Below are 13,380 nucleotides of genomic sequence, written 5' to 3'. Positions count from 1 at the left end.
GTTCAGGCCTGATTATTGTTCGGTATTCTAAAAATACCAGAGAGATATAGGAACTAATTTGGTTGGTCCTATTTCTTAGCAGAGATATAAAAATACAAGCAGCAGAATGAGAATGTAAACCAGGCCCACCTTTCTCTATATAAATAACAACAGACACAATCTTCTTAGGTAAAAGATAAAACATTTACTCACGACCTCTTCACATGTTAGAAACATAGGCTGTAGCTTAGATGAAAGAAAATATAGAAGTCTCAGTCCATCTTGGTGTTTGTATTGATGCTCTTAGCAGACAGCATCATGCTATGCGGCCTCTCTCAAAGGTAGGAAGATCAGCAATGGAGAATATTCAAAAATCCCCCAGGACAAAGGAGGAGGAAGTCAGGTAAGTAACCCCACCCATTAGGAAGTTACATCATGGTAAAACAGGTACATGGGATATTTCCCCAAATATCCCTTAAAGGGAACATGCAACATTTGTATTCCAGTTATGGGACTGAATCGGCCTTGGTTGCCCTGATGGATGACCTTTATCGGGAGAAGGACAGGGGGAGTGCGACCCTGTTATTCTTACTTGATCTCTCAGTGGCTTTTGATACCATTCACCATGGTATCCTTCCGGGCCGACTTGGTGAGACAGGTATTGGAGGGAATGTTTTACAGTGGTTCCGATCCTATCTCCAAGGACAATCTCAGAGAACAGCACTGGGTGACTGTCTTTCGGCCCCCTGGCAGTTGTGCTGTGGGGTGCCGCAGGGTACCATCTTGTCCCCCATGCTGTTTAACATCTATATAAAGTCCTTGGGAGTGGTCATCAAGAGATTTGGGGTGAGGTGTCAGCAGTATGCTGACGATACCAAGCTCTATTTCTCAAATATTTTTTTAAGGACCTCCAACAAAAGGTCTCAATGGAGAAAAAATTCTCCAACATCTGCTGGGAGGAAGGGCGGGATATAAATCAAATAATAAATAATAAATTAAGTCTTCAATCCAATACATACTTACCTGGAAGTAAGTCTCATTGAACTCAATGCAGCTTACTTCTGAGTAGGCATGTACTGGATTGCAGCCCAAGCAGGGTTGGCAACTGGACAAAAGGAAAAGGTTAAGTTCTCTCTTTAGCAGAGGTTTGATAAACAGTAGTAGTTTGATATGGAACTAGACTTGTTCAGATGCTCATTGCTGCATTGCTGGACTGGTGAAGCTGGGTCAACTGGAATATGCCTTCTACTGTTTTATTACAGTTTTAGTGGCTGGTTTATGTGATTGCAAACCAGCCAGAAGTCAACCAAAATAGAGCAGTTTTTTAAAAACAAATTCAAAGTATTTGGGGAGAACTTAGGAATGGAAAAAGATGCCTTATCTCAGCTGCCTTGCTGACTCAGACCAAAGGCCTATCTAATCCAGCGTCCTTCTGATGATCCAGATACCTATCAAGGCATACGCACAGCAGCACTCTTCCACTGTTATTAGCCAGCAACTGGTATTCTGAAATATAATCCTTATTTAGATGCGTCATGCCCTTGCACCCCCACGGGGTCAAGTACATGCTTCAGACCCAATTCCCCACCCTGGGCAATTGATCTGAAACCCAATATCCCCCTTGCCAAGGCTGTGCAAACCAACACCAACCCTGCAAGGTAGACGATAGGCTGCCACCACCCCTTCAACTGGTTCCACTCTGAGTTAGGGGAAACCCAGAGCCCAGATATAGGTAAACCAAAGATTCCTAAAGACAAGAGCCAAACAGGCACTCCTTGTCCAGAAGCCTCTGGTAAAGCCAAAACACACACTTTTCGTAGTTGTGGTCAGTGGTCAAGGTGCTGGATTCAGAACCAAATTGGTCTCACTCAATGAACAGACAAAGTAATAAGACGTAGCTTTATTAATAAAATATAAGTACACAGTTAACAGCAGCAAAACAATTCCTCAAAACCACACCCAACCAGGGGTTTGGGTAAAACATAAGAGAGTTCAGACACAACAGAAAAATAACAAACTAACTAGCCTATTCTACTTACTGAAGAGGTAGTTGTTGCAAATCTCATCTCTCCTCAGAGAGGCATCATCAGGATAGTAAAAGGCAGTGGAACCCCACATGGCATCCAGGGGAACAAAGGCTATGGGTCTCATCCCCTATACTTAAGGAAAAAACCCCAGCAACAGTTCATAATGATACAGCCAATCAGGGGGCTTTCTGATGAAGTAATATTCCCGAAGCTTCTTCACTTTTCGCGCCTTGGCAGCCCCCCTCCCTTCCTGATCTCAAACCTTCTCAGGCCCGCATGGCCTTGAGTACCAGGCTCTCACCAGATAACAGAGATAACCAGGTGCTGCTCTTCAGGCCTCCTAATTAGTTGCAGATAAGAAACAAGACATAAAGTTTTCCACTCACACAGAGGCCCATCTCCTCCCATGATGAAATCCCCACAATTCTCTGCATCTGAGCCATTTTACATAGTTCATTTTAAACCAGTTTGAACCAATGTTGCGATTTCATGACAAGATGCTTATAAAACATACACATCAAAGACATCTGAAGAGAGACACTGTGTATACACGTTTATATGCTTAACACTAGACACCTCCGAGCCAAGATGGGCAAGCTGGCATACTTGGCGTCAGAAAAGAGCATAGATATAGCAGGAATAAGAGAAACCTGGTGGAAAGGAAAGAACCATCAGGAACTGTTATCTCGGGACACAGACTCTATAGAAGTTACAGGGAAGGGTGAGGTGGCGGTGGTGCCACTCTGTATGTCAAAGAGGGCATTGAGTCCAACAAGCTAGAAATCCCAACAGGGGCAGACTCTGCCACAGAATCACTCTGGGTGGTGATACCAGGACCCAAGAGTAATTTAGTACTGGGGACGTGCTACTGTCCCCCTGAACAAAATGCCTAGGGTGACTCTGAGATGAGGCATGAAATCAAGGAGGCATCCAGAGGAAGAAGTACTATAGTAATGGGTGGCTCCCATAACCCTCACAGAATGGGCTCATACATGTGTCAGTCAAGACAAGGTAGTAAAATTCTAGTTACCCTAAATGACTGTGCCATAGCACCCTGGACTTAATCTAAAGTGGTGCCCAGGACCTGGTGCGAGTGAACTGTTGTTGAACTGAGAGTGAACAGTGCCCACAGTGCAACAATTTCAAAATACACATTGCAGTTGCCAACATACACTGCAACATACACAGTTGCCAAAGAATTCCAACACAGTTACATTTGACTTCAAAGGACAAAACTTCCCAAAAAAGTCTAAGTAAGAAAAGACTGAAGCAAAGGAAAAGAGAAAGCCCAGAGCTTTAGAAGACAATGGCCTGGTTCACACATAACACTAAGCCATGGTTTATTATGGATTATGTGTGAACCCAGCCCAGCAGCCTAACTATGGCTTATTAGCTATGTTTGAAAGCTACTCGTTATCGATGTTTGTAGAAAATATATTTTCATCTTCTTGTGGTTACATGTGCAGATGCACAAAACCCAGTAATGAAAAAATCAGGCTGGGGTGTTTATTGGCTAATGGTAAGTTACTGTTTAGTATACAATACCTAATTAATTTTGTTTAAAGCTGTCACTGTATGGCCTGATGAAGGGACAGAAGTCACCAAATGCATTCAGAATTCCACATATTTATGGCCCAAAGTTATTTGCAGAAAAAACAGGAGCATACTTACTTAAAGGAGCAGAAAGTTTTTTGCAATGGGACATGAAGAAATTAGAATTAATTGTACACAACCAAGACAAAAATGTATGAGTACACCACAGTGCTTTCAACAGCACTGTTGCATTATTATTATTTATTACAAATATATGCCATCTTTCCTTCAAGAATCTCAAAGTGGTGTACACGGTTCTTCCCTCTCCGTTTTATCCTCATAACAATCCTGTGAGGTAGTTTAGGCTGATAGACAGTGACTGGCCCAAGGTCACCCAGTGAGTTTCGCAGCTGAATGGGAATTGGCCCAGGTCCAGCCCTCAGTGTCCAACAAAATTGCTATTCACCACATGTAATGAAAGAGTGATTGACCTGTGGCAAATTGGTGCTTTACATCTACCACCTATTTTTAATACAAATTTTAATAAAATTATTTTATATATAAACCAGTTAAAAAAAGCTTCCACCCTCTTCCCTAAACAACAAAAGATTTGTCCGTGTTCCTATGTGCTGCAAAATGCACTTGCACTGTGGGCAGAGTCCACACATGGCCATTGCCTTCTAACATTACATATATAGGTCACAGATGCTGGACCAAAATTTGGAGGTGGAGTTGAGATATAGTAGTCTTTCCCAACCAGTCTGCCTCCAGATGTTGCTGGACTACAGTTCCCATCTTTCCTAACCATTAGCAATGCTGGCTGAGGCTGATGGGAGTTGTGGTCCAACAACATCTGGAGGCACACTGGTTGGGAAAGGCTGAGATTATACAGTAGGGCTCCACTTTACGGCGTTCTGCTGATGCGGCGGCTTTCATTTTCAATTTTAAAGGTATTTTTTGCTCTTTTGCAACGTTTTTGCACGATGCAGCCCATTATAATGAATGGGGTTCCGCTTTACGGCGATTTCCGCTTTACAGCGGGGGTCCGGAACAGAACCCGCAGTATAAGCGGGGCCCGCCTGTAGTCTAATTGATTTTATGCCCAATTTCCCTGCAATAGTTAATGAAAAGATATGTCAGGATTCCCATTAATTCTATCAATACATAATTCAAAACAGTGTGTATTTTTCTACCATCTACTTTTATTTTGTGACAAAAATGTTAATACATTTGCCACAGTTTGGGCAGGTATGAAAAAAAGTTGGATACCACTGCTCTAACCATTACACCACACTCTAGGGATCCCTTTGAAAAAATACTCAGAGTATATGATGCCAACCACCTTATATGCATAGTAAACACATTTTCCACCTGGAAAACAAGAACATAAGAACAGCCCTGCTGGATCAGGCCAGTGGCCCATCTAGTCCGCCATTTTGTTCTCAGAGTGGCCAACCAGATGCCCATGAGAAGACCACAAGCAGGACCTGACTGCAAGACCACTCTCCCCTTCTGAAGTTTCCAGCAACTGATATTTGGAAGCATACTGCCTCCCACTATGGAGGCAGAGCACAGCCATCATGGATAGTAGCCACTGACAGTCTTATCATTCATGTTCTCATCCATAGTGTTGTGTTTGAACCCTGGTCTCCCAGGTCGTAGCCCTGCACCTTAACCACTACACCACATTTGCTTTAGCATCTGTTGTGAACCACCCTGTTCAGATCTTGTAAGTTCAGGTCTGCGGCTTCCTTTACGGAATCAATCCAGTTCTTGTTTGGCCTTCCTCTTTTTCTACTCCTGTTTTTCCCAGCATTATTGTCTTTTCTAGTGAATAATGTCTTCTCATTATGTGGCCAAAGCATGGTAACCTCAGTTTCACCATTTCAGCTTCTAGTTATAGTTCTGTTTTAATTTGTTCTAACACCCAATTATTTGTCTTTTTCACAGTCCATGGTATGCACACAGCTCTCCTCCAAATCCACCTGTAATTACTATTACCAAATCCTATACACACTTAGGAATAAGTCCTATTTAACTCAAGAGACACTAACCCAGCCCTACCTGGAGATGCCCAGGGATTGGATCTGGGCCCTTTCTGCATGCAAAGCAGGTGCTCGAACCACTGAGCAACAGCACTCCCCCAACCTAGAAGAGAAAACCCAACACAGAGAGCTCCAGTAACCTGAAGTCTCCCCCGGGAGAAGGGGAAGCGCCCTACCTGCACCCAGCATCCGGATGACCGCCCGCGTTTTGAAGAGCTCGGCCGCTACCAGCATCGCGTCCACGCCGTGCACGGTGTAATAATCGCCGCGCTCGAAGAAGCGCACGGTGGTCTCCGGCTTGGCCGGCAGCGCCAGCACCGCGCGCACGAAGCCGCTTTCGGCGCCGGCGCCCTCGGGCCAGCAGCCTTCACGCGAGGAAGAAGCCGCAGGGTCCATAGGGAGCACCATGCTGAAATCGGCCGCCATGGCGAAATCTCCCGCCAACCACAACAGCGCTTCCGCTGCGCCGTCTCGGCTGCCGTAGCAATCACGTGCTTCTCGCGCCGCTTTCTGAGCGAAATGAGGCCCCGCCCCGCGCTGCCCGATGTCATGGCAACGAGTGGACGCCGGGAGGGGGCGCTGTTGCAGGCCCCGCTCTGCGCATGATCAGGAAATGGCGGCGGCAGCTCGTGTTTTGGTTCTGCTTTGCCTTTAAGCGACGCTGGACTAAGGTTCTCAGATATGTTCTTTCAGTGTGAGCCTGTTGCATGTTTGCTCGGAAGTAAGCCCAGCTGAGTTCACTGGGGATCGTTCCTTACGGAACCTTTATTCCTATACAGGGATGTAGTCGTCCAGGGTCCTGGCTTACTTTTTTGACACCAGGGTCCCTACGAGCCAATCAGCATGAAAGGGGAGTGTGTTAGCCATTGAGAAGAATCTTCTAAAATGCTTCCTTGCCCTTTCCTGCTGATTGGCCGAGTGAAACGAGGTGAGTAATGGTTTCTAGGGACATCTAGGCACACATGGGAAGGACTGAGGAGTGTGATGGTGGAGAGCAAGAAAGCAGAAGAGTGGCTGTGGTTGTGAGGATGTGGTATGACTATCATGAAGGGGCCCTGCACTCTGAATTTGCCACTACATTACTATTACTGTATCCACTGAACATAGTGAGGCTTGCTTCTGAGCAGACTTGTATAGGACTGCACTGTAAGTGTGCTTAGTAATACAGCCCCCCCCAACACACTTTAGAGGTAAAGCAGAAAGGTGGGGGCACGACTGTCTGTAAATTAATAATAAATCCTATGCGTGCTTTCAGTGGAGTGAATTCAGTGGGAGTTGTTACTAAGGAAATGTGCATCAAGTAATAGCTGCAGCCAAGGACATCTTTTTTGTGTGTTTCTGTGTTGTTCTCCAGGTTTTTCCTGCCTGCAGCCCAGTCCTATGACGTGTTTAGTCAAGATATTCTACTTTGTTCAGTAGAACTTACTTCCAAAGAGGTGGGCATAGAATTTCAGCCTTACAGCCAAAGGCAGTAATCCTATACAGATTGGCAATAAGCCTTATTTAACTCAGTGGTATTTACTTCTGAATAAGCATGCAGAGGATTGCAGTGCACATCTCCCATGTTTATGCAGTGGCATTTTCCCCTGGGCAACCATAAACTACATCAGTGTTTCAGTGCTTCTTACTCACAAGTAAGTGCATAGAATTACAGCCTTTATTCCCTGTTAATTTATTTGTGGAAAATTGGTTTCTTTATCAATTTCTATTGACTTTTAAAATATAACAGCAAATTAAGATTATATTAAAGGCATGCATAACGTTAAATTAAAATATTAAAGGCATGCATAACGTTAAATTAAGATATTAAAGGCATGCATAATACACATATATCAATCAACACAAAAACAGAAAAATATATTGGTTGGTATTCAATGGTAGTCCTACTCAGTGTAGATCTATTGAAGTTAATAGGCATGACTAACCTAGGTTCACTAATTTCAATGGATCTATTAAGAGTAAGGCATATAGCCCAATCCTATGCATGTTTACACATGGAAAAGTCCCGCCTTGGTCCACACTGCTTACTCCCAGGAAAGAATGCACAGGATTACAGCAGCAGTTGAATACAGCCCATTGATTTTCAGAGCCCATTCTAATTATTTTTGCAGAGTTTTCTTGAAGGAGTTGGAAATTCCAAAGATGTTGAGAACCTATTTCAGCTATTGGTTGTGCCATATACTCACCATACTGTGCTGGGGCCTTAATTTCCTCATTAATACATTTAATAAAAGCAAACCATGTTGACTAACATCTGTTTTTTGACAAACATCTGTACAAATGTAGCTTTTAGGATAATTTTTCTGATGATGCTAAAAACCAGACCTTTGCTATACCAATATTCAAAAGTTGCATTTTCCAAATGTTTCCAAAATCTCATAATGGTTAAGCTAGCTGCCAACAAGAAAACACTAATTAAATCTTTATGGAAAGTTGATTCTAAGTTTACTGACTAGCTAAACCTGCCTAGCAAGAATATGAGTATCTTTTAATAGATTCCTTTAATCCTACCAGAGTTAAGAGCACGTTCACAGGACTCTAGTCATACATATTCTGAAGTAATTTGCTGCCGTTTTTAAACATGTCTGTGCAATTATATTTTAATAGGCTTTTGTATGTGATAGTTTGCACTTTCTAGAAACTGCCTAATGTTTTAAAAAGATTTCTCAAAGATCACCTTTTTTAATGGTACGCTAAAATTTTGAGCCCTTGCAATTTCATAATTATGTTATGTGAATCATATTGATGTCGAAGCAGTAGGTTCTAGTCCTATCTGGTCAGCTATCTCCAGAGAATAGTGCTTTGGGGATGCTGCTCAGCCCCATGGAGCCTTCGATGTGGGGTTCCATAGCGGTCAGTCTTATCTCCCATGCTGTTTAACATCTGTATAAACTGCTGAGGTGGGTCATCTGGAGATCTGGAGTGCATTATCATCAATATGCTGATGACACAGCTCTATTTCTCCTTTACATCTGCAGGTGTGGCAGTGGATGTACTGGATTTATGTCTGGCTTTGGTAATTGACTGCATGAGAGCCAATAAACTGAGGCTCAGTCTGGATAAGTCTGAGGCAAAGTTAGTAATTGGCTCTCTAAACAGGATGAGTGGGGTTCAGCCTGTTCTGGATGGGGCTACACTCCCTGCTAAAGGAGCAGCTGTGCTGCTTGGAGAGGTTACTTCAGGATCCACTGCTATCGTTGGGGGCACAAGTGGCCCCAATGATGTGGAGTGCTTTCCAGCAGCTTATGGGGGTGGCCCAGCTGGGACCCTGTTAAGACAGGGATAAGATAGCTTCAGTTGTCTATGTTCTGATAACCTCTAGATTAGATTACAGTAGTGTGTTACACATGAGGCTGCCTTTGAACACTATTTATTTATTTATACAAATACCTGTATACCGCTATTTCATTAAAAACATCAAAGCAGATTACAACATGGTAAATACTACCACCACAGAATAAAAAACAATAAAAACAAAGGTCAACTGTTGTGAAAAAAGCATCTGTTCAGAAACTCTTGCTAGTGTAGAATTCAGTGGCTAGATGACTAACTGGGACTGGAAAGTCTAAGCACATTACACCAGTTGTGGCCCAACTTCACCAGCCACCAATTAGTTTCTGGGTTCAATTCAAACTGCTGTTCTTGGCCTATCAGGCCTAGTATGCCTCAGGAACCTGATACTTCAAGAACTGCCTCTTCCCACATTAACCGGCTGTTACACGTTATAGGAGAACTGCATCTCCCATACAACTATCTACGCATGTTTTGCAGGCAAGTTGACCATCTGCACAGGAATATAAGAAGGAGGAGGTGCTTCCACTTCTGAGTCTCTATGACTGTCGTAGATTCATCTTCATTTACAGGAACATATAGAACAACCCACCAAACATTTGCTTATCCACATTCTGTTCACGTAGGGAATCTATTCTCCCTGCTAACCTAAAGCATCCTCTGATAGAATAGCAGTAGCCACGATGGTTTGTCAGATATAAACCCCAAACACAAGTATAAAAGCATTAACTAGGTTAGCTCACATATTACTTTTACACACATAATTATAAGATAAAACAATTAGTTGCACACACCTCCAACTATAGAGGGCTTTTTAAATTAAGGCCATGTTGACAGCTTGGCATGCTTTTGGCAACCCCCCAGAGGAGGAACCTTCATCTGATTTATGATGAAAGTGGAAGGGGTAACTCAAGTACTATTTCTTAAATACTCTTGAGATTGGAGAAGCACTATCTTTGCCAACTCATTTGTGTTTATATTGAAACTTGTCCAGAAATACCAAGACAAACATTAACCCTTGCCACTTTGTCAAAAGGCTGTAAAACTACTCACATAATCTGCACAAAGGAGGCATCCTGGAACATCCAAACACAGAGGAAGAGGTTGTGTCTTTATTGCCGTTGGAATAAGAATAAGAATTGCACCAGATGAGAGAGGTGCATGTTGTTGGAAGTGGGGCAAGAGCAACTCCTATTTTGTTTTGTTTTTTGTTTGTGCTCCAGAAGGAAGATAGAGCTAGGGTCCTCCAGATGGATAAGCTTGTTTACCTTTACCTATGGTGCTCTGACTGACTTCCTTCTATCGCTAGACTGTGACGCCTTTAGGGAAGCTTACCTGCCCCTCCTCCTTCCGCCCTTTCCATTCCATTCTTCTCTGGCTGTCCGTGAGAGAGGAGACATCCCTTTGTCTCTGCTCTCTCTCCAAGCATGGGGCTGACTCCTACACCTAGGAGTTATGCCTCCAACTTAGCTAGTTAGTTAGAACTAGGTTTGCCTTTTTCTATCTACTATGTATTTCTATAAATAAAGTAGCTTTTCTTATTTTACTAAGTCTCCAGTGTCAGTGATGCTGATGCAGGGTAAAAGCCTGCTTTCTTAGGCAAACGCATGCACACGCTGGCACACTCGCATTTCAACATCTGCTGTTACTCTCTGCTGCTGTGGTGCTGCTTTTAAATGAAATTAAGCAACACAACTACACACAGCGCAACACATGTAAGAGAGCATCTGCTACGATCCTGAAGAAATCTTGCCATTTCCTACACAGGGACTGACTACTATTCTGTAACTGCACTGGAAAGTTTTTATCTCCCACTGTAATATGTAGTATGAACTAATGTGTTTTAATGATCAATATTGATGCAGAACCCTTTAAGCACCCTGGCCCCAAGCAATTTGGGCCCTTGAAAAATGATGAAGGAAAAATTGATTTCTTTCTCTCATTCACACACAACAGGCATTAAAACAGGCCTGCGTGTAGGGAAAGTAGAAAAAAGGTTAAGCTCACCTTGCTGCAAATTCCTGAGCATCTTTCTGTGCCAAGAATGGCTAATGCATGACCACAGATCATTAATTTGGTATTGTTTTAAGTCAATGCATACTGTCTCTTGGTTAATATATTTGTTACTGTCTGATCTTGGAAAATGAGGTTTCTGATCTAGTATGCTGCCTCAGCTAACGGAAGTCTTTATAACAGAATCAAGGTGGAAATGAGATAAAATTTTAGCTTGATACTGATGTTTTAAAATAGCACATGTATAATTTTATTCCATAAATGTAGTAAGTGTGTGGGCAACCTCCATCCCTCTGTGTTTGATGGAGAGTGGCTGGCTCAGAGTTACCCCTTTTCTTTACTGTGTTCCCTAATCATCCTTTATATTGTGTGGCTTTCAGCTATAGTATGGTGATTTAAAATTAATCTTTCTCTATAGCAAGGTAGTTACAAGCAGAATTTCACATAGAACTTCCAGTCACTCTGTGTGAACCAATAACCTGGCCTTGCCTCATGGTATCACTCAAAAGAACATGTTGTAACGTTCTAGAGGTGTTCTTGACCAGCTTGACTGGTCGGGAGCCATGATAGAATGGAATGTATGGTACATATTGGTTTCAAAACAGTACAAGATCATCAGTAATGACATATGATAGTAGAATAGGGGTAATATCAGACAAGGGGACAGATTGACATCAATCTGAGAAGACAACAACACAATGAGATGGGAGGTATCTGTAAAACTATGAATATCCATGAATTCATTAAAATAAAGCTATCTGGTTTGTTGGAAATATTTCAAGAGGGAAGAACTGTTACGAAGAACTTAGAGGATTGGTAAACTAATGTCACATGTGTATTCAATAAGGTATAAAGGATCTGTGCAGACTGTACCTCTTTGCAGTCCTCTCCAGATTTCCTGGGGGACTGACCCTGCATATGCTTGTAAGTAATAAAGGCCTACCTTTTTGCTTTAAGCCTGTGTCTTCCAACTTATTCAAGGACCCCCAGCAAAAGATCCCAAGGAGAAAAATTCTCCATCAATATTGCCTATTCTATAATGAACACAATGATCAACATGGTTTATTTTGGAATGAATTTGCTAATTACAATAAGCCTACTTATTGTGATTATGAACTGATATGTTTTTGCTGTTGCATTATACTTACACTACAGGAGACACCCTTCACTTTGAATCTTTAAAGTTATAAATCCTAAAATTTTGGCCCACTGTGATTGGAATTAGTCTGCACAGGGCCAATTCTGCCTTGGGCAGCCTTTGGTAGTCCTTTTTGAAGATGCCCTTAGCTTGTAGAGACAGTAATTGAATTTAAATGCAGTAAGTATTTTGTCTGAAGCACATCATCACATATTTTAGAGTGAAGAAATGTTTATGCAAGTATGTCGGTGTTCAAGAGTCTGCAAAAAATGGGGGTTCTTACATAAAGAACAGTATGGACATTCCCATGTAATACTTTTAGAATTGTAATGTGAGCTGGGATGCTTTGTTATAGAAAGGAACATTATGGCTTCAGTAGTCTAGGTTAAGCAGTCATGATGCTTAACCTAGCCTCTGAATTCTAACTATATATTTTATGCACGTGTATTGGAAGAAGCAAAGACTACAAGTGTTGAAACAATGATCCTCCAACATCAACTTAGCTGGACTGGCCATGTTGTTCGAATGCCTGATCACCATCTTCCAAAGCAGCTACTTTACTCCCAACTTAAGTATGGAAAATGGAGTATCGGTGGACAGCAAAAGAGGTTTAAAGATGTTCTTAAAGCTAATCTAAAAAAATGTAAAATGAGCATCGAGAACTGGGAAGCTTTGGCCCATGAGCGTCCCAATTGGAGGTTGGCCATTATCAAAGGTGCTATGGACTTTGAAGAAGCACGAGTACAGGGCAAAAGGGTCAGACAAGATAAGCGGAAGGCACGTCAAGCAAATCCTCGTGACCATCTTCCATCTGGAAACCTATGTCCTCACTGTGGGAGGCTGTGTGAATCCAGAATTGGCCTACACAGTCACTTACGGACCCACTGTTAGACCTTACCCTGGAAGACAATCTTACTCTGCCACGAGAGATCACCAATGAATGAATGCACATGTGCACAAAAATCTGTTAACTTGACATAGTGTACTTGGCCTTCCAAAGTTTTTTTTATAAAGTACCTCACTAAAGATTCCTGAGTAAACGTAGCAGTCATGGAATAAAGAGGAACGGTCCTCTTGTGGATCAGGAATTGGTTAAGTAGCAGGAAGCAGAGAGTAGGAATAAACTGACAGTTCTCCCAATGGAGGTCTGTAGAAACTGGAGTCCCCCAAGGATCAGTATTGGGATCAGTGCTTTTTAGTTTGTCATAAATGATTTAGTTAGTGGTGAGCAGTGAGGTGGCCAAGTTTGCAACTAAATTGTTCAGGGTTGTCGAAACAAAGACTGTGAAGAGCTCTAAAAGCACCTCTCCAAACTGAATGAATGGGCAGTAAAATGGCAAATGCAATTTAATGA

The 13,380-nt window shown here is 42.4% G+C and overlaps 1 protein-coding gene across 3 annotated transcripts in view; it reads right to left on the bottom strand.

Moving 5' to 3' along the window:
• Positions 1–6,104, bottom strand: part of MSH2 (mutS homolog 2) — a 105,396-nt gene extending 99,292 nt beyond the window's left edge. For 2 of the 3 annotated variants that reach the window (XM_061625640.1, XM_061625641.1), the window contains exon 1: positions 5,761–6,104. In XM_061625640.1, coding sequence (XP_061481624.1) covers positions 5,761–6,010 — 250 coding nt within the window. In that variant the 5' untranslated portion in view covers positions 6,011–6,104. Of the gene's footprint in view, positions 1–2,018; positions 2,091–5,760 lie in introns of those variants that run through there. The other variant, XM_061625642.1, reaches the window with a different exon arrangement.
• Positions 6,105–13,380: the final 7,276 nt, after the last annotated feature.

Source organism: Rhineura floridana, chromosome 4 (assembly GCF_030035675.1).
Source record: "Rhineura floridana isolate rRhiFlo1 chromosome 4, rRhiFlo1.hap2, whole genome shotgun sequence".
Lineage (NCBI taxonomy): Eukaryota > Metazoa > Chordata > Lepidosauria > Squamata > Rhineuridae > Rhineura > Rhineura floridana.
The sequence above is the reverse complement of the archived record's forward strand: the minus strand, read 5'-3'. Positions and strand labels throughout refer to the sequence as shown.